Source organism: Toxotes jaculatrix, chromosome 21 (assembly GCF_017976425.1).
Source record: "Toxotes jaculatrix isolate fToxJac2 chromosome 21, fToxJac2.pri, whole genome shotgun sequence".
NCBI classification, from domain to species: Eukaryota; Metazoa; Chordata; class Actinopteri; family Toxotidae; genus Toxotes; species Toxotes jaculatrix.
The window spans coordinates 19,198,965-19,220,132 of record NC_054414.1 but is presented as its reverse complement, the minus strand read 5'-3'; the positions used below and the strand labels follow the sequence as shown (position 1 = coordinate 19,220,132).

The window sequence follows — 21,168 nt, the reverse complement described above, 5'->3', positions numbered from 1 at the left end:
GATCAGAGAAAACATTACAGAGCAGGTCAGGGAGGTCAGAACAAGTGAAGCATGGCAAGGTCAAAGGTCAGCTGTCCTGTGCAAGTTCAACACTACGGTTAATTCTTTGTTTGACTCCAATCAGCACACCAGAGTTGTTGTATCTGCTTACACTGAAGGTTTGGCTCTCCATCTTTCACCTGATCGTAGGAAAACCACTGAAGCGTGTTAGAGGGTGAGCTGGTTTACAGGTAATCCACTTTACTGAAACTGAAGATCAACAACAGAAGCACAGAGCATCTGCAAAGTTATACTAGAGATAGAGGCAAGAGTGTCAGAGATACATGTGGTTTATTGTTCTGCTTTTACTGGGGACAGCTTCACTGGAGGAGAGAGTTATTGGTTATGTCCAAATTATGTGCAGATTCAAAGTCTACAAATTTTCCAGCTCTGCTTAGACCACATTGTTCCACTTTGCAGTTGTGGGTCTGACTTGCCTTGAGGCCGTGTCACAATGTCACCGAGCAACTATCACATTTCAGATAAGTAGAAGCCACAGAAGCTGTGATAGGATACACTGTGGAAAACAAGAAGAAAGGAAAGATGTACCTTTTACCCTTAAAGCTTGACCCTGCTTCCGATGTCACATGTGGACACACTTCAGGAGGTTTGAGGTTAATGAATAAGGACGGTCTCAGTCTATTCAGAGCTTCTACAGCAGCTCCACTGACATAAAATATTATAATATTCTGTACAAAATAATATTCTGTACAAAATACAAAACAGAGCCAAAGGAGAATGGTGATGTAGTTTATATTTTCTGTTGGCTGCGTTTTTAATTTGCTTTACAAAATCTAACATAGTCTCGAGTGTTGAAGCTGAATTATGTAGGAAATATTAGCACAAATATGGATAAATATCAGACTGAACTTAATATTTATTCCAGAGAAAAGTACAGTGTTCAGTGACTCAGCAACATTTAAATGATCCACAGCTACAGAACTTCTCTGGCCATCATTTGATGCACCGAGACTCTGACCGAGAAAACTCCTCATGGGACATTTCCTCATTTAGCAGATTTGTGTCAGTCCACAGATCACATGTCGAGCTGTACTGCTGATCCCGGGTAGCCCGCTCTGCCATCATAATTAAGGAGGGACATGAGGTAATTTGCATCCGTGTTATGTTCAAAAGTCCACAGCTTAAGCCGAACCCATGGTTTTGAAGTGTGTATCCCAGGTTACCCACTGATCTCAGGGACGAGTGGAAAAGTACAACCAGTCCATGTCAAACTGGACAAAAGGCTGAGTGGCTGATAGAGGCCTGCTGGTTAATTTCCATAAACATGCTAAAAGACCTGCCTGACACCGAAGCAACGATCTGTCTCCAGTCTGGAGAAACTACTTCTAAAACAACACTAACACTAGTGAGATCGATAAGTTTTCACTGTAATAACAGCTCATAGAAACAGTACTGGTCAGCCAGGTAAAGTCAGTCTCTCTGTCTGTTGGTCGACTCCTTTGGTCCAGAGCGAAATATCTGAGCCATCATCAGTTTGTCCAATACTTTGGTTTATGACCTGGAAAACTAACAGCGTTCCCATCATCCTCAGCGGTCCTTTAAATGTAGTGCTAATGTGAACATGGTAAACATTATACCTGCTAAACATCATCATGTTAGCATTGTTGTTGTGAGCATGTAAGACATCATGATCATTTCACAACACTTGAAGCTGGCCATTTCACAGATTATGTAATCTGGGGCCGCACAAAGCATTGGCTCTTCCTGATAGTGTGTCTCTCACAGTGTGTGTGTCCCTCTCAGAGTGTGTGTCTCTCTCAGTGTGTGTCTCTCTCAGAGTGTGTCTCTCAGTGTGTGTCTCTCTCAGAGAGTGTGTCTCTCTCAGAGAGTGTGTCTCTCAGAGAGTGTGTCTCTCACTGTGTGTGTGTCTCTCTCAGAGAGTGTGTCTCTCTCAGTGTGTGTCTCTCACTGTGTGTGTGTGTGTCTCTCTCAGAGTGTGTCTCTCACTGTGTGTGTGTCTCTCTCAGAGAGTGTGTCTCTCTCAGTGTGTGTGAGGCCTGGGAGGCGACTCTCAGCTGAAGAAACAAGCAGCTCCATTGATGACAGAATAAGAGGAGCTTCTCTTTCCTCTCTTCCTTATCTCAGGATGCATCTCAGGCCTCTCCTAATACCTGCCATCCTGATTAGATGTGGAAAAAAAAGCTCTGTGCCGTCCTTCCTCCTCTAATTTCATCATCTGGATTGATCGTCCTGAGATTAAATTAGATACTTTTTAAATTGATTGATGTTCAGACTACAGCCGTCAGTGGAATTTCAACAAAGCTGAGGCAGAAGATTGGGGTTTGAACTGTAGTAGAACAGTAGATGTAGAACACTTCCTACTTGTAGAGACTATGATGTGACTGTGGATCCATGTTAGCGTGTATATCTGTTAGTTGGAGTGTCTCCCTTCTCTCCAGCCGTCCAACACTTGTGTCCACTTGCTCTGTGTAAAAACTGTTTGAGATGAGTCTGCCAAGCTGTGCCTGAGGTTTCATTTTGGAAACAGTCTTTACTCTGGTGCCACATAGCCTGGTTTCATCGCTCTAAATTGACGCCCATGTATCAGTCATTTGTTCAGAAGTTATTATAGAGCTGGTGTTCTGTTCACTGTCAACTGTTTACCAGGTTAGAGGAACAACTGACCAATCAGATCACAGTGGGTGGGATAATAATTAGACACCACTTTTATTGGACAACAGTAAACTCTTGGTGGACTGATAGAGACCATGGGAATACAACCTGAGGATGAGCCTCCACATGTGTGTTCTTTAGACCAGGGTGTTTACTATAGCTCATGCCTCTGGGACATGGAGGGACCTCCCACTCTAAAGGCCTCAGGGCCTTTAAAGGATTCCCAAGTTTCTTATGAGAAGACATGACAGCATGTGACTTCAGGGACCACTCTGTACGTCCTGGGAGTTGACGTTTAATCAGGAATCTTCACTGATGTGGAGCATTGCCATCCAAAACAAGAAGCCGTGGAATAAAATCCTGCGCTTCACTTCATGACAACACTGAATGAAACAAGTGAAAAGTCACAGTGAGTCAGAAAAGTCCATTAACAGGTACAATAATGTTTTAAAAATGGAGTCATATATAACAGTGCATCAGTGACTCTGGAAAAAATATAGCAAAGCAGAGATAATGTGGTTAAAATCTAACCATTAGTAAATGATCATGAAATCGCACTCAAGAATGTCTAAGATGTGTTTACCTGACACCACACACCCCCGGTTGCTATGGCGAGGTGAGAGCTGCAAAACGGCGAGTCTGTGACTAAGGACCCGAGCAGCGACAACAGCAGAGGCATCAGGCCAGGTGACAGTGGCAAACACACACATATGCACACTTACACACACACACACGGCACCATTAGCATCCATAAAAAGCCAGGGCTTGTCAGCATTAATCACCCCTGGCCTGTTATTGTGAACTCTTTAGCGGAGGCGTACATGGACATCTAACAACAGGTTTTTCCCCATCATCATGTGTGCACAGCCCATGTGATCCGAGAAACAGCAGGGTACCTGAAATTTGTCCTGTCCTCCACCAGGAAACTGTCACAGGGTGTGAAAAAAGTTCGATTTTACTGCCCCCAAACTGTTTCATTTGAAAGCCCAGGAGCACCAGGTGGTGAAACACTTATGTTCAGATTCAGCAACATTTTATTTCCCTGGGCTCAGTCGGGTTTACACCCCGGATATGCATGAAATGAATGTTGGTACAACTGAACATATCTTAAAGTGTTTGTGAAGTGCTACAAACTTTGTGTTAAAGTTTAAATAGTCGACACAAGGAGTGATTTATTGTCAAGCTGTCAAGCATTTTTCAAACTAGAGCTACATCCAATTAACGTGTGACATTATTTCACGGTGTCTCGTCCGTGAACAGGACACTGCTGCTGTGCCGTTGCTGTATTCAGGCATTCTTCCATGCTGCACAGCAGAGCGACACAGGAAATCATTCCTGCCTGTCGAACGATATAACTCTGAACTCCATGAATACTGTCTATACGTCGTTTTAAACCTTTAAACCTCAAACCTCATGTACATATGCAAATATGAAGATGTGTGCAATTTTCTTAATTTCCAATTGGGAGTTTGTACGTAACAAAAGAATTTGCCTACGGGGATTAATAAAGTTTTTCTGATTCTGATTCATGTCCATTCAGTCCCACAGAATAGGGACGGTGATGAGCAAAAGATTTCCAGTGTATTCGCTCCGGTAGAGCAGTTTCTGAAAAAGACTGTGGTGTAACCTTGGAGCCTGTAGCTCCTTAATGCAGATGTATAAATCCAGCTAAAGCTTCACAGACATGGACAAAACAATGATGGTTCAAATGAGGATAACGGTGTTCTCATATCGGGAACTGTGTCCCAGTTACTACTGTATTTGGGACACAGCATAGTAAAACAGCTGTTATGGCTTACAAGGAGATTTCTCTTTAACAGTAACTCAGTAAATGAAGGCTCCGTGTTGGTTGCCTTGGTGTTGTTAGGACTATATTAAGCCTCTGATTGAAGAGATTGTCTGAGCCCTCAGATGCACACCAGTTCTCCACTCCTCCTCACTTTGGCTAATTAATAAGACTGTTGAATGTGCTGTGATCCATAGCAGCACAGACAGCGACCTACTGCAGCATAAAGTTTCCTGATTTGAAAAGACGTGTCGCATGAGGAGTGATGACTTGTACACCCAAACAGGAACGTCTATTTTTTTTTTTTAATGTTGTTTTGATTAAGGCCAAAGACAATTCTAATGATAATATGTGAATTATAATGATGTAAAACAGAGAAAAGCAGCAAATCTTCAGATGGAATTGGTGAATATTTGGCTTCAAAATGTTTTAAATGGTTAATCAATTACCCAAATTACTCACTTGAGCTTTTTTACTGAATCAGCAGCAGTCAGTGTAGGGAGATATGTCCAGCAGTAGTTGGTGTACCTGGTGAAAGGCTTATGGAAAAAATAATGAAGAGATCTTTTGATCTAAAAAGTTGAAATCAGTGGAAATCCTCTGGTTTTCAGATCTAATTGTGATGACATAATCTGGTTTGGCACTGGGCCAGAACTGGCACAGCAGTGAAACCAAGTCTACGCTGCTTTTCTCTTACCAAAGCTTTTGACTTCTCCACATTGTGAATAAGAGTCACGCTGCGTATTTGTCCCCTGTGGGAGCTGAATCTTAGGTGAAGTACTCAGTGTTCACCAAGCATCGAACCAAACCTCGGCTTTACATGAACCAGTTACAGGTTCATTATGTCACAAACCAGCTGGGTCTTTCTGGCAGATTAACTTTTTTTTTTATTCTGTTCCCTTTTAACTCATGTACGTGCCTGTTACCAGTTCCTTCTAGATCTGGCTCTCTCTCTCTCAGGGGTGTGGACCCAGAGCTGACGTGGCTGGTTGTTAGCATCCTCTCACTCCAGGCTGTGTGCCCATAGCAACAACTGGGCACAGTGGGGGGTGGGGTGGGGGTGTCGCATCTCTGGTGTATGCAGAGATGAAGAAAAAAAATCACAGTGTTCTCCTGTGCAGACACACATCCCGAGCTACTTTTATCACAACTTAACAACACACGTCACATTTTTTGTGTTTTTTAATTTAATTTAAATTTAAATTTTCATGCAACTGTCACAATTGTCACAGTCTCCACAGCCCGGGACAGTGTTTCTGGAAAGACGTGTCCATACTGAGTTTTTCAAACTGAATTCCCCACTCCTTTGAGCTACAAACCTCACCTCTGTGTATTGAGGTGGCAGCAGAATTTTCTGACTAATAATTCAAAACCTCAGCACATAAAACAGCAGGTTTGCATGCTGCACAGGTCTTTTTGTAATTTGGTTGAACTGAGCCTTTAAGGCTCCATTTCAGTACTTTGACGGGATAGTTTGTCCTAACTGTCGTGTTTTGAGGTCAGGCAGAAGTTGGAGTAATGTATCCAGGATGCGGCTGCTCTCAGAAAAGGTGAGAGAAGTGAAGTGCTTGCCAGACTTCTGCCAGTGTAAGGCTCACTCTCTAAAACAATCCCATCCTGTCCACAGCTGTTGTTTTCTCTCCTCTCTGTCCCAGTCCCCCGACTGACCACACTGACCAGTGAATAACCCTCCCCCCCCATTCACTCCTCCCTCACTCTGAATAGTTAATCCCTCTGTGTTTGTCTGTAGATATCTGGCACACACAGCAATGCAGCCTTATCCCGAGCTTCTGTGGTGTCCATTTAATCATTGACAATGTCTTTGTATATCTTGCATCCTGTGCGATAAAATCACCATGCTAACAAAGCCACGAGCCCTCCTGACAAAATGAAAACGAATGGCACTGTACATGGAGCTCTGGAGTTACCATTTTCAATGCTAATTGTTGACTTTGTGTGCCCACTGCAGCGGTGAATGTGCTCCAAACACGTCACGCGTGATGTGTTGATACAGTAAGACTTGTTTTTAATTAATCTTGCAGAGGCTGGTCATTTCCACATCATCACATTCTCTGCTAGTTAGTTGCTGCTACTATACAGTGTGTGTATGTATGTATGTATATATATATGTATATAAGGATGCAATTTGACTTTTAATATGTAATCTATAATCTAGCTTTGACAACAAAAAACTTGATTTATATTGCAGTATAGTAATATAGCTCCAGTGAATGAACCCTGCAGTGTTTTCATCTGTCCCTTTAAAGTCAGAGATGGTGACTGCAGGCTTTCTGTGAGACATGCAGCAGCCTTTCAGATAAGAAGCTGACAACAACTGAAGCCCTCTGAAAAGCTCTGGGATGAAGAGACCCCGGAGCACAGAGCATTTTTGTTCCTGTAATAGCACTTCAATTCAAGCAGCAAGGGTAGTGTGCAAAACTGACCTTTCTCTTTCAAGGGGAAATCCATAAGAGCCTGGTGAGCTGACCCTACAATTCTGCTGCAACATCATTACCCAGATCCTGAAAAATGTATTTGTAGCTCACCAAAGGATTAAAGTAAGTCACTGTGACGTTAACTAGACACCAAGAAACACGTGTTCATGTCAAAAAGTCCTTCCAGTATAGATACTCTCTATAAACATACTATAGATAGATCCTCCAGTCAAAGTGAAACCATTTATCCTGCAGTTGACTGCCCAGAGGAGGAAGAGGCACATCAGCTGTACCACAGCTGCTAAAACCTAGAGCACAGTAATCCCTCTTATTACTGAATCACTGACACCTCGAGGTGGAGAAGGAGCTAGTGTTAAAGCGAGGCACACGATGAGACAGCTCAAACAATATGGCAGCCCACGCACTGGCCCGCAGGCTGGCATGTGACGGCCTGACACGACTCCCAGGAAAAAAAACGACAGGTCAGCGCTTATCCATCGCGGTCGAATATAAGCAGTCACATCATGGAGGTGACCGAGGCTGTAACGCTAACGGAACACCAGAAAACTAAACCGCTGCAATGATTGAAAAAAAGATGGAAAATATTGTTGCGCTCAGATGATAGTGGGGTAAGAAAAAATAAGGTTGGGCCTGAGGGTGGTGTCAGACGGAGGAGTTGATCCTGCACTGACCGTTTTAGCACATCCAGGACTCGGCTTGTCTGGCTTAGCTTCACGTTGTGTGACGTGGCTCAACTTTTATTAGTCTCGAGGCGTCAGTATGCTGACCCGTCTGATTTTCTGACACTGGACCTGTTTTTAGCAAAGTTGGCACATTCAGCCGTTATCTCAGAGATCAGCAAGTAAATTCACTCCCAAGAAGATCAGAGATTTTCTTTTCTTTTTTTTTTTTATCCACATGTACTGTGCAGCAGGACGATCTCCACTGACAGCAGCAAATCAGGAATTAAGCCTTCACAGAAGACCCGGCAGGTTGTGTGCCGTCAGTGCTGCTATTGTGTTTTACGTCACCACTGAAAACACGATCAACAGCTTGGTTCCAGTGGGTGCCACAGGCAGTACGGTTATGATGAGCGGTGTCTGTGCCAAGGCCTTTTCTAAGTCCACACTTCAGTAAATCTCCAGCCATCATTCATTACACAATATGATTTAGCTGCTGAGCAGCTGCCACACAGGATACAGACTCTGTGAGGACAAATTTAGGAGGAGCAAAGACAGTGAAGACTCTTTTACATGCATGTCCTCCCAGCACATCAGCTGATGACCTTAGATATAGATCATGTAGGAGTCTTTCATTAAGAAAGATTGTACATGTAGCTGTGATGACCTGAAGTAATGATTCATTTTCATTTTCATTCTTTTCTTTGGTTGTTTGGAGTTTTTTCTGTTTTTCTGTCTCTGGCAGAGGAGGATCAGTCAGCGGGTGCTACGTTGCACTTCCTGTGTTCGCTTCACAACGAAAGCCACTTCGTGCTTTGCCAGTTGAACACGTGTAAGGTGAAGAAGCATCGGTAGAAAATGTTGAGTTTACAATGAACAGCTACATACAAATGTTTCTGTAGGTCAGAGGTAACCATTCCTCTCTCTTTATCTTTCACACACACACAGATCCCTATTTATAACTGCAAATTAGCCAAGATCATATAACATAGTGGTTCATTTAGCGGCTAACACACTGTGGGCCAGTTGATTTTATTAGCACTCGAGCTCGTAAATCAGGCTTAACACCAAAAATCTAAAGCAGAATCAGATTATCTGGTGTGACCCTGCATGTGATCCTGATGTCTAAATAACACATGCATTCATGTTGGTCTCTGCACATGATTGTTGTGGTTTTTTTCCCCCTCCCCAACAGAAGACCTGTGAGGGAAAGTCTGTTCTCTGATTTGATTTGTTGAATGGCCGCTGCTGTTTGTGGTGTCTGTGTCATGCTCTATAAAAAGTACAAGTGAGGCCAGATTGAATTAACAAAACGATTCGGTCTCGTAATGATGATGGTGATGATGGGAACGCTTCCTAATTGGCCGTTACAGTGTGTGTGCGTGGAGTTATCTGTGGGATGAGGCATCTGTTTCGTGCTCTTAGCCGGCACTGTGGAGTTGTCACCCCCTCTGAAACGTTGTCACCCTGTTGTGGTCCGTTACAAAAGACCAAATGACTCTGCCGTTACGCAGCTACATCATGCTGCCTCTCACATCACCCACATTCTTTGGCTTTTTTGCCAACCTGACATTCTAGTGGGCGTTTGATAGGCGGATAATAGGAGGATCAGAACTGGAATTTGTTGAACAAACTGGGGTGCTGTGACTCGGAAACCTTTGTGCGTCCACAGGGTCCGTTATGCTGCATTCGTCACGCAGATGAAACAAATGGAAAATGGTTTTTTAACACTTTTTATTACTCATTCAGTGTGGTGTGAAGTCTTTAAAACAAGGTAAGGACAGGAAAATTACACAAAAGTGTCAAAAACAAACAAACAGACAATCTACATGTGATCAACACAATGAGCTGTGCTGTGTAATTTACATAAGAAAACTACTGAATCATCTGTTTGTAATCTTTAGCGTTGGTACAATGCAAAAAAATTAGAAATGTCTGAAATGTCCCTTTGTCCTAATACAGGACGGACAAAATTTGTTCTGGCTGGAATTTCAAGATTATGTTCAGGCATCCATAATCAAAACAAGTCGGACGCCACTCCCCCAACTCGGTGCTCCTTTCTATCTGATGATGTGAGGAACTGCTTCAGTTTCCTCACTTCAGAAGGCGACATGTTGCACGTAAACTTCTCTTTGACCACGTAAAATAAAACATGTTAATGAAAGACAAAGGAAACCAACATCAGAGATGTTTTTCCATCAGGCTGTGATCACTGCAAAGACACTGAACCTAGCACGCCAGGCTAATGCTAACCCAGAGCTGTGATTAGCAGTCCAAGGTGATGAACTTGAATCTGGCAGTGTTTTTTTTCTGTACATGGTGTTTTTGGTTCCAGGGTCCAGATCAATTTCATTTTCAGTTAATCTGCTCATATTTAAGAATTGTGAAACTGGCCTTCACAGTTTGTCGTAGCCCAGAGTCACGTCTCCCTCCTGCTCGTTGTCTTAGAGAACTCATCACAAATCACGGATGAGTGACAGCTGTGTGTCCAAACGTCCAAAGGCTCGGAGCTAAACATGAGGACAGCCCCATCTGTCAAAAAGTAAAGCCCCCCTGCCAAGCTCAGGTTGCTGCGAGTGGCTGCATCACCCCCACCCCCCCGCCACCCCCCACTGTCCTGTTAACCTCAGTTCCCACTGCTACAGCAAAGGTCAAGGTTAGACAGAATGTGCCAGGTCAAATGTAGGTCTAATCCTGTCACAGTCTGCAGAACAGACACAGCCTCCAGGAGTGAGCCTCTAACCAAAATGATCACCAAACTCTGCCCGACATGTGTTCCTGATATATTTGATATTACAGAGCATTTGGTCCATTAGCTGATCCTCATGAGGTTTCTTTTAAAGATTATCACCTCTCATCCAAGAGGCTTCCTCAGCTCTGACGAAGCCTCTTGGATGAGGATTGGTTGTAGATCTCTTCAAGATCTACAACCAAGTCCAGTTGCCCTCGATTCAACTCTTCTTGGATAATTATGACCTGGATGACTGAGAATCTTCAAACATGAACACAAACAGGCAGTTACTTCTGTGTGAATCTGAAAAAATCGCATGCATTTTGGTTCACTTTAAGAGAGATCAACCACCGTATTTACTCTTATGATCAATTGAATGGTCGATGAATGAAGTGATAAATTATAAAAAATGTCAAGCACATTGCCTCAAGCCAAAGATCACGTCTTCAGATGTCTTGTTATGTCCAGCCAACCGTTCAAAATCCAAAAGTATGAAGATACAAAGATATAAAACAGAAAGAAGCAATAAATCCTCACATTTCAGAAGCTGGACTCAGAGAATGTTTGGAGTTTGCTTAAAAAAATGACCGAAGTGATTAATGGATACTGAAAAAAAGTTGCCAGTTAATTTTTAGTCAATCGACAGTTTCAGTTCTAGTGAGGAAGCATCTACTATTATCGAGTTTCTGTTTCCCGCCTTGTTTGGTGTTTGTTAGGAGTTAAAATGTCTGAGAACTATTTGCTTGTCATGGATGATGGATGTGATGGATGTCAGTGATGCAGATCAAACACCTTCACCTGTTGTATTTGATTTAAAATCCCACACACTGGTGATGTCCTGACGCAAGTTAACTACACAGAAAAGCTCCATGTTTCATCGTTCACATTTTTCAGACCTGACTCTAGTTGTACTGGTTCAGTTTTTCTCTCTGTGAGGGTGAAGTGTGAAATACTCTCTGGTTGTATGTGGAGTAGCTGCCAGTGAGCAGATGCAGGAAATGGAGACACCTCTTTTGGGGATATGATTCATCTGGTCAGCAGCACAGTGAGCTCTTATTCTCTCTTGAAAGAGGACAGAACACGAGGAAGAGAAGTTTCAGCACGGCTGATGAATTATTCACGATGTGACATAATCACAACATGTGGTTAACCAACCTTCAGTTTAACCTGTTTACCACACCTGCTACAATCTGCTGTTGAAGCTGTTTCCCTCAGTGTTTAGCTTTGTGTCAGTGAAAACGTCAGGACACAGCTTCTGTGGTGTTTGTTAGTGGTTTGTCAAATCAAAGCCTAAGATAACTTTTCTGAGCAGGGACTCTACAGTACCCAGAGCTTCCCCTGACATTGGCTGTGACCTGTTTGTTGACTACACAAACCAGCGATGAAACAAAGCACCACTCGACCCCACAGCTCTGCATTTTGCCAAATAATGCCACCAATGCAAGCAGACCTCTGCAGTATGCCAGTTACCCAGGACTCAGGCAGGAGGATCTGAAAAAGTCTGACTGATTTGCTGCTAAAAATTTCAACGATGAAAAGAAAATTTCAATGAACGTAAGAGAGGTTACGGTTCAGGAGAAAACGATTATAGCCGTCTGATGACAGGGGTTTTTTTCTCTGACGGTGACGGCGTTTGGCGTCGCATCAAAGACGGGTCAACTGCAGCTGGCAGAGCTTCAAAGTAAAGCTCCGCTGAGAGGCAGCGAAGCGCATTTGATGTCCACTGGATGGTCAGGTCCTCGGAAAATTCCACCGTCTCTGCAGGCTCGCATGGCCGGGATTCACCAAAACCTACTGCATTATCATTATTATTATCATTATTATTATTATTATTGTGCACAGTACTCTGCTGTACATGCCAGTCTGTATGGGTGAGTGCTGGCACAGCACACGCACTGGTTTGCACTCCTTGGCTTTCTTTGTTTCCAGATTGCACCTGATTGTATCTGTGTTCCCATTATTATAGTGCCTCAGCCCTCAGTCACATTGTTGTGGAAAGTATTGCGTACACAGGAGGGAAGGGATTTTTTTTTTTTTTTGAGTTGACAGTGGGAAGCAGGCTCTGAAAGTACTGTCATACTGAAACGCAAAAAATAAGAGTTTCCACTTGGTGCAGATGAGTAATAACTCTTCGTAAACTGGCAAAGCTCAGGCATCTTAATTTGTTTGGCACTGTATTCCTCACTGTAGAAGAATCTGAGCAGCTTATGTCGTCCACCTTCTGTGACGATGGTGTTTTCTGGCTGAGCAGGGGTCCGTGTGAAGCAGGAAGACTTTGCTTCAGCTAAAGACAAAACACACTGAGGATCACAGGTCTGGACGAGAGCTGAGTCTGTTTGAACGTCAGGTTCCCAGAAGCTTCGATAAAAGCCAGAGGTTCCGGTTATAGTTCAGGAGCACAGATTGTGTTTGTGTTGCAGGTCCAAGCTTTTTACTCCGACATTGTTGTTTCCAGATTGCAGTTGTAGCTCGGAGAGTCTGAACTAGGCTCAATCAGCTGTGGAGCATGATGTATAAAACACAAATAAATAGTGATAAAAAGTAAACAGTTTGGATACTTGATATCTCAGGGGTTTACACAGAAATAATGGAAGTTGGCCTAACATTTACCTTTGGATGTTTACTCCTCTGATATACAGTGTTATTGTTTTCATAAACAGGGAGTGAGCAGAGCTGCACAATAGAAACACAGACGTTCACCTACAGCAGCAAGAGCTGCACCACTGTTACACCGCACAATGCTTACAATGTGGCACTATTCTTCCCCTCGGACAGGAAGTAACCTCAATGTGCCTTTCCTGGTCACAACTTTAAATTAATAATTCAATAAATAAATGTAATATTAAATGGTGTGACCGGAAGGTAACTCCTTACTTTCCCACCAGTGTCGCCCTTCAGGGACAAACTGGTGCCACCTTCTGCACTTTTTGTTTACAGGAAAATAAATAAGGTGAATTTCTTCAATGGCACCTTATTATATTAGTATTTTTCCAGATGCTTCACTTTTATATTTTCTGTTCAGTCTTGTACTTCGTGGTGTTTGTTGTGGTTTGAAGCATAAAATGTGATTTTAAATCATGTCTCACGGAGGAAATATGAAACACAGATCCTGATTATAATAAGCGACTGAAACAGCTCTGACTCATTCTCTTTCTTCCCCTTTCAAAATGATCGAGATGAATCAGATACTGTAACTGCTTTATGTCAGATGAATGAAACACACACTGACACACACAGAAGCATCACGTTCAAAGCTCGAACTCTGACTGGAGTTCTGACTCCACAAGTTGACATTACTGTCAGTCTTCCTTAATGGTAAACCCAGGAATTTTCCATTGAGTTGGGTTGACGTCCAGTGTTTTTGTTTTTTTTTTTCTTTAGTCTGTGCAGTTGAAGAGGCAGAGCTGTGGAACAGAAGGCAAAGTCGTACCGGCATGAGAAAAACCGTTTCCTCTTTCTCTGCTTTCAAAGAACTGATAGTTGAGCACAAATGACACTGAAATCCTGATGTGTATCATTGATTTTGAATAAATCAGGAAGAAACTGTGTCTGCTTGCAAACCTTGCTATTCCTTCTTCCTTAAAAAAAGGTGATTTTTAGACCTGAGAGGCAAAACTTTCCAGGAAAAAGAAAAGATCGAATAAAAAGAACGTGTGCAGCTTTGTGTAGTAGAAATAGGTTGTTTCCTTCTTTCCCATCCTATCGTTTCGTGACCCTGACAATTTATTGTATGACTCTGTAGGGAGTGTGAATCTACGTCCAGTATTCCCTATTTTTTTAGCTCTGTTTTTGGTCTCCACCAGCTCCTAAATATCTGTCTCTTTAGCTGCTAAATGCTCCACTATGTTCACCAGCTGGTCTCTGACTGTGTCTGTCTTCTGTTTGGTGCTGGGCTGGTAGTGGACAGTGGGTTTATCAGAGGCTTATTTTGCAGAAAGCATCTGTCGTCTGCTGGAAAAGGTTGATGAAATGCTGAGAGTGAAACATAAATGTGGCCGTAAAACTAAAACTATGAGCTGAAAGAGTTGGTGGGTTTGTCACTATGAGCATAATAAGTTGTTTCAGTCAGTTTATATGAAATACACTGGTTTGTGCCAGAAAATGTAAACAATCAATGTTTTTCCAACAAATGTGTTCTCAGGGTACGAGCTTCTTCAGCAGTGTGGTTTAGACTATTGTGCGACGGTACTGCTGTGAAGGGATTCAAACCTGAGAAATGACAAAGACCAGAGATCAGAGAGTGAGACAGGAGGGTGGACAGGATGAGGGACGGATGAGCACAATGTGTGTCAAGAGCTCGACAGAAAAAAAGATGTTAATCCCTCCTGTTCCAGTGAAGGACGCAGGACGAGGCGGCTGGTTAGTGTCACAGCTCACTGCTGCTGGAGATGTTCAGGCTTCGAATGCGTCAACATGGCCCCTACAACACGCTGCTGCTGGGGGGGCTATAGAGGTGGGAAGTAACGGAGCACATTACTCAAGTAATACTATAGTTTGAGGTAGTGATACTTCATACACATCTGATTTTACCTTGGCTGTGAGGTGATGCCACACAGTCCTGCTGATGCCTGGTAGACATCTTGTATCTCAAGAAAGTAAATATTTCAAAGTTATGTAAAATAGATTCAGAAGATTTACACTGCAAGACTTTTCCTGTTTACCTTCCTGTTCTTAATTTAATTTCGTTATTTCCTTTCCTTAACTGATATACAAGTGTAACTAAGGAACCTCTAACGATGGGTTACAACACTTGTGCTTACTTCTTATAAAACGGTAACAGTGTTTTTTACGCTGCTGTTTATCTGTTATTGATCAGTTAAAGGATTAGTATGGCATAAGAATTTATGCTTGATATAATATAATAATATAATCATCAATAATTTTAATCAAACAGAAGTACAAAAGTCGTGGCAAGACAATATACTCCAAAGTAAAGTCATCAGGTGGTGTAATGGCTTCTGTCAGTGATATATTTTATTAGTGATTTGTTATTACTGATGCATTAACATGTAAGCAGCATTTTAATGTTGTAGCTGGTGAAGGTGCAGCTAATCTGAGCTGTTTAATCTGTTACAGCGCATCTTTTTATTTAAGGATTACATCTTTTGAATGTTGCATCTCGATCTTTGAAGTAACTAGAGCTGTCGAGTATAGTGAAGTATTATTATTAATATTTACCTTTGAAATGTGGAGTAGAAGTAAAAAGTGGCATAAAATTCCAGGGAAAAGTGAGAAAATGTCGTATCTGCTTCTTCATGACAAACAACAGCAGGATTCTGACTGTCCACTGACATTTTATTGAAAAAGAACAATATAATATCATGTACAATAATAATAATAATAATAATATTAATACAAAAATCTGTACATTCCATGGTTTTGCAGTACATTTGGAAGACTGATACAAAATAACTGCAACAGGGAGGGAGGTATTTACACATGTAGGATCTATGGAGCCTAGTGGCTTCTGTCACTGTTTAAAAAAAAAAAAAAAAATAAAGATGCAGGATATAAATTTGTATTGATGCAAACTCTTGTGCAGTACGCTGTCATATGCAGGGGTTACAGTACGTTTGGCTTTGAACTACGCTTTTTAAAATCTTACATTCTGAAGTAAAACAAAACAACAGAGACTGAAAACTCAAGCAGTGTTGATAATGAAGTAGGCCGGTCTGTAGTCTGCACGCAGCAGAAAGGGAAAGTGGCTTTGAGAATGTTTTACTTGGACTGTTGATATTTTTGCAAGAAAATGAGACATTTTTTTCAATCTCCAGTCATAACACTGTATCAGATTCAGGCATTAGAAAGGAGATGTCCATTTCTTTGCAAAGAAGTTATTTCATCACATACCAAATTATTATTCTTTAAACTTTAAAGTAGATTTGGCTTTTTGGTTCAAGCTTACACCCAACAATCTGATTTATCTTCACTTTCCCCTTTTTTGACTTTCCAGATTAAGGCTTGATGGAGTGGCTCAGGATAAGGATGATCAACATTATAAAAAAACAAAAAACAAAACTGAAACTGTACACACGTTCTTCAAAAACAAACCTTATTAAAACTTCCTAAACGTTCTACTTCTCTGTACCAAATCTAATCAGGTGTTGTTTTTAAGAAACACATAACTATGATAATAATACTCTTTGGCATTTTTATCAACCGTGGAAATAAAATATAAAAAAAGACAAACAGAAGCAACATCATAGCAGCACTTTTAGGAACATTCAGATTCTCATATTACCCCGGTCTCAGTTTAAATTAACGATTTCTGTCAGTTTGATGCCGTTAATACTACCCTGCTCTATCTTTGACACGAGCAGGCATGTTTCTGTCAGTCTGACCAGCAATGAACAGTTTCCCAGTGACTGCAAAGGATAAAGCAGAAGATAAGAAAGTCGGTGCTGTCAAGTCAGAGGAAGTTCCTAAATTTCAACTTTACTTGCACACAGAACGTTTCTGGTGCAACTTATTTAGACTCCTGTGATGTCTGCTATGAGACCAGCTCATGAACAAATACTCTAATTGTACCTTCATTGTTCCAGACATCTGCTTATTGTGTACTCTTTGGTTTTATGTGAAAGCACAAAGTGTGAAAATGAAAACATCATTAAGAGCTTTTTGTTTAACTTGCACTGTCTTCTAGCAGCACTTGAGAACATATATTCTATAAAAATATAAAATCCACCTTTCTGAAAGCGCCATGTTCTTGCTGGACAGAGAAACTGAGACATGCCTGCAATTTTTCAAGTCATCTCAACAACCTTCCTCTCTGTCATGTTGCAGTCACCAGACACTGAGCACACACATTCATGGGGACTTCATGGAGAATTCATCCTGCAATATGCACATGGTTCATAGTGCTGTGTTTTGTCATACTGTATGTAGTCAATGTTCAGACTCTTACATACAAAGTCCTAAACCTTGCCGCTTCCCACAGCAGTACCGTTAGGCTTGTCCTCTGCCCAAGGCCCAGCTCGGCTCATTGTGCCTTTTGGAGCAGAGAGGTGATTTGAAAAAAAAATCTCTCAAGTGAGGTTTGAGGTCTCAGCAGTCATATCTCTGATTCTCGTCTCAGAGGCCGGGGCTCTAGCGGCACCGTGGCTTGGCTATGTTCAGTCTCTGAGATGTTGTCTGTCTGGGTGCCGTCGGGCCCAACACTGCCCCCATTCCCCTCGTCCGTGTCCTCTTTGTTCTCCAGCGCCATCTCGTTTTCATAGCAGAAGGAGTTGGAGTTTGAGAGAATGTATTTTTTCTCTGCGAGGTCTCTGGCGCTGCACAGAGGGGTGCTCGGCACCTCGTATGTCTTATGGAAGCGGGAGTAGTCCACCTTGTAGTAGTTCTTCTCCTCGAAGAGCACAGGCTCAAACCGGTGGCCCCAGAGGATCTCGCTGGCAACGTAGGAGCTGCGGCACTGCGTGGTCATGGCTGTCGCCTCGACCATGCCCTCCAGGATGACCACTATTTCAAACTCGGAGTTCTCCAGGTCCTGTTTGCTCATGTTGTAGAAGGGGCTGTCCTCGTCAATCTCGTGGACGATAGTGATTGGGGAGACCAGGAAGATGCGGTCGACTCCACTGTCAAAGCCCACATCTATGTCCATCTGGTCAAGGGGTATGTACTCCCCCTCTGCTGTTGTCCGGGATTTCAGAAGCTGCGCCCGCACATGCGCCTCTACCAGGTGACTCTTCCTTAAATTGCCCACACGCCACATCAGGCAGAGCTTGTTGTCCCTCATGGCCACAGTGGCATTGTGGCTGAAAACCAAAGTTTCATTCCTCTTCTTGGGCTTTGCCATTTTTGCCATGACAGCACCAATGATGAAAGCATCAATAATGCAGCCCACAATGCTTTGGAAAACCACCATGAAGACAGCAACAGGGCATTCATCTGTCACGTATCTGTAGCCATAACCAATAGTGGTTTGAGTCTCAATGGAGAACAGGAAGGCGGCAGTGAAGCTGCTCACGTTGGAAACGCACTTCTGGGTGTTATTTTCTAAGTCTCCATGGAAGATGGCTACCAGCCAGAAGACGCAGCCAAAGAACAGCCACGACAGGAGAAAGGCAAGGCAGAAGATGATGAACATCCACCTCCAGCGGATGTCCACGCATGTAGTAAAGATGTCAGCCAAGTACCGCTGACCTTTCTCGCTCACGTTGATGAACTGCACGTTGCAGTGGCCGTCTTTCTTTACAAATCTGCTCTGCGGCTGGTGCCTCGTGTGCACTTTGCTCTTGCTGTTGCTGTAGCCGTTGGGTACTGCCATAGTGGCAAGCTTCATGCCGTCCTCCTCTGATGACACAATGCTGTATCGACTGGCTCGCACGCTTCCCATCACCTCAGTCTGGGAGGGCTGTGCTGCTTCTGCTTTGGAAAACAGTCTGAGTTTCTGGAAAAAGCGTTGGAGAAACAGTTTTGAAACACTTCTGGGGGACCAACTCAGAGGTGAAATGGTGACAGAATGAGGTGGGCTGAAGGATGCCTCTTCAGCCTCACTGGCCCCTAGATGCAGTGCAACGAGAGGAGGATGAAGTGGTCACTCCTCTTTCATCATCTGACTGGACCTCATCAAGTTCATCTGCTACAAGAAAACAGAAACAGAGGACGCCTGTTAGAAAAACCAGGTCCAGATAAATCAGATCAACTTTATCAAATCATGTTCAGGCCTATTAATGACAACACATCAAAAAGGATGGTTCAACGTTTGAGCAGTTACTTGTTAAACATAAGCTATCAATAGCTTGTCAGAGCTGATAACTTCATCACTGCTGAAGCAGACGTGTGCACAGCCTGAGAAAAACCATCAAAAACTTTATACCCAGGGTCAGAAAAGCTCGTCTCCCTGTGCCAACAATATTTCATCCAGTTATGACAAACAACAACAGTGATATTTAACCCTGATCTAACATTTCAACTTTCACTGAGAGAGGCCACACAGTAATTGCACGCAGGTCCCGTTATTGGTCATTTACAAAGCTGACTTGTTTTCCTTGGCTGCTCTGCGCTGACCTGATCATTTCTTGCTGGATTGTGGGTTACAGCATTTCTGTGGGATCCCATGGCCTCTGATGGTTTTGCACTTCCAATAGCTTTTGCTAAAAACTGAAACTGAGAAAGTTCAGATATGCAGATCATTTTTCTTACTGTCACCTTCCAGTTTTCAGTTTCTGTATAATATCCTGCAGAAATGCTGCATCCAGTCAGGGTTTGAAGCCGCACTGTCACATAAATGACATCATGTCGGTCGTACAGCTTCAGTGAACTCCGTCTGTTATTTTACAGAAGCTTCTGCGAGCTTTGTCTTTGCCTGTGCAAGAACTACACAGCTTGTTGACTCTCACAGAGCCTTTTGGGATTTCTTCTCTCTGCTGCAATAATGGCCGTCCTGTGAGGATTGTCCCGGCACAACTAAAACACCTCTCATTAGTTTTGGCTGTCCTAGCAACAAGTCTAAATCGATCTGCTTACAGTGTTGCCTCTTTTTATTTTTATTGTTGGGATGAATTTTTCTCTAAAGGCACAAGAGTTTTAAGATGAAAAAGAAGCTGGTCATGAAAACTGGACATTTGCGTCTAGTCATTTGAGTCATACAGTATCACACAAGCACGGATTGAATGTATAATTATTATATTTGATGTGACCACAACTAAAAGCCACTGAGTCATACTCTGGTTTCACACTTGCACAAAGTAAAACTGGCTGATGAAATTTGTAAGGCTTTTACATGAAAACCACAGTTCCAGAGTAACCAGCACATCATCCAAGTAGCATCCGATGTACATGCACTGTTCCTAATTACAGAGGAGGCTGTATTCCTAAGCCATGTGTAATCTTTCCTCAGATGATGTCTGATATGTAAACATTTAAATTAACAGCAGCGGGTTTTCATGCTTTTCCTACATGGTTTTCAAAATGAGAAAAAAATAAATAAAAACAAAGCGGTCCAAAATAACACAATTTAAATAATATAAAATGATGATGATTAATGTAATAACATTATTATTATTGTACTCATATAGCCTTGTGGTTTAAGCAGTATTATCAAACAGTGTCTGCCTGTGAGGAGACGCACAGAGCTGCCCTCAGAATGCACCAAATGCCAGCGACAAATGTTAACAGGTGCGGGGGAGAAGGCTCTGACTTCTGATGCAACCATGCACACACACCCCTCAGACTGAGACACATGCACGTTTCATTTCCAACTCAGGGCATCAGAAATTAGAACTTATCATAAAGTCCTAAAATATGAAGCGAGACGAAACTTTTGGCGGTTCATCAGACAGTTGCGGCAGAAGCGGTGCGTAACAGCCAGGAAGTCGGCGCGCCATGCAGAATAAAGTTCAGACTATCAGAATTTAATATGAGCGGTTGGCTGCCAAAAGATAAGGGCTCTGACTTATTACAGGCATCACGTTTGTATGAAAGCATAAGAGGATGAGATGTATGAAAGAAAAGGCCCAGACTCATTTTTCCTCTACCTGTTGCTCATTTGTAGGCCGGCTGGGATCAGCTCGTTGAAATATAATCCAGACGCTTTTTGGCCTCTGCTGTTCTCGGCGTCGTTTCCGCGCGCTTGTTATTTAATTTGGCCGAACAAGATCAAGCGTGAAACTTCCCTCATGTCTCTGGAGAACCGGTCTGCATAATGTGCTTCGCAGTGAGCGCCCCCAAAGCGCTTTTAACACCGCGCACCGGGCACGGCCCGCCCCCCGCTCCGCGCCCGGCCAATGGAGACGGGAGGGGAGAGCACACTGCCAAACAGGCGCAGTCGCACTGTGTTTTTGTGTGATTTTTTGTGTGTTTGACCGATGCGACTGATGTGTGAACAGAAGACAACATGGAAGTAATGAAAAGCAATTTAAC

The 21,168-nt window shown here is 42.8% G+C and overlaps 1 protein-coding gene across 1 annotated transcript; it reads right to left on the bottom strand.

The window, feature by feature from the left end:
- Positions 1-15,579: 15,579 nt before the first annotated feature.
- On the bottom strand, positions 15,580-20,933 carry kcnj2a (potassium inwardly rectifying channel subfamily J member 2a). Its single transcript, XM_041029197.1, has 2 exons — positions 20,784-20,933; positions 15,580-18,886 (listed from the first exon to the last, which is right to left on the bottom strand). Exon 2 carries the CDS (start codon positions 18,638-18,640, stop codon positions 17,357-17,359), a length of 1,284 nt encoding a protein of 427 aa, XP_040885131.1. The 5' UTR covers positions 18,641-18,886; positions 20,784-20,933; the 3' UTR covers positions 15,580-17,356.
- Between the last annotated feature and the right edge of the window lie 235 nt (positions 20,934-21,168).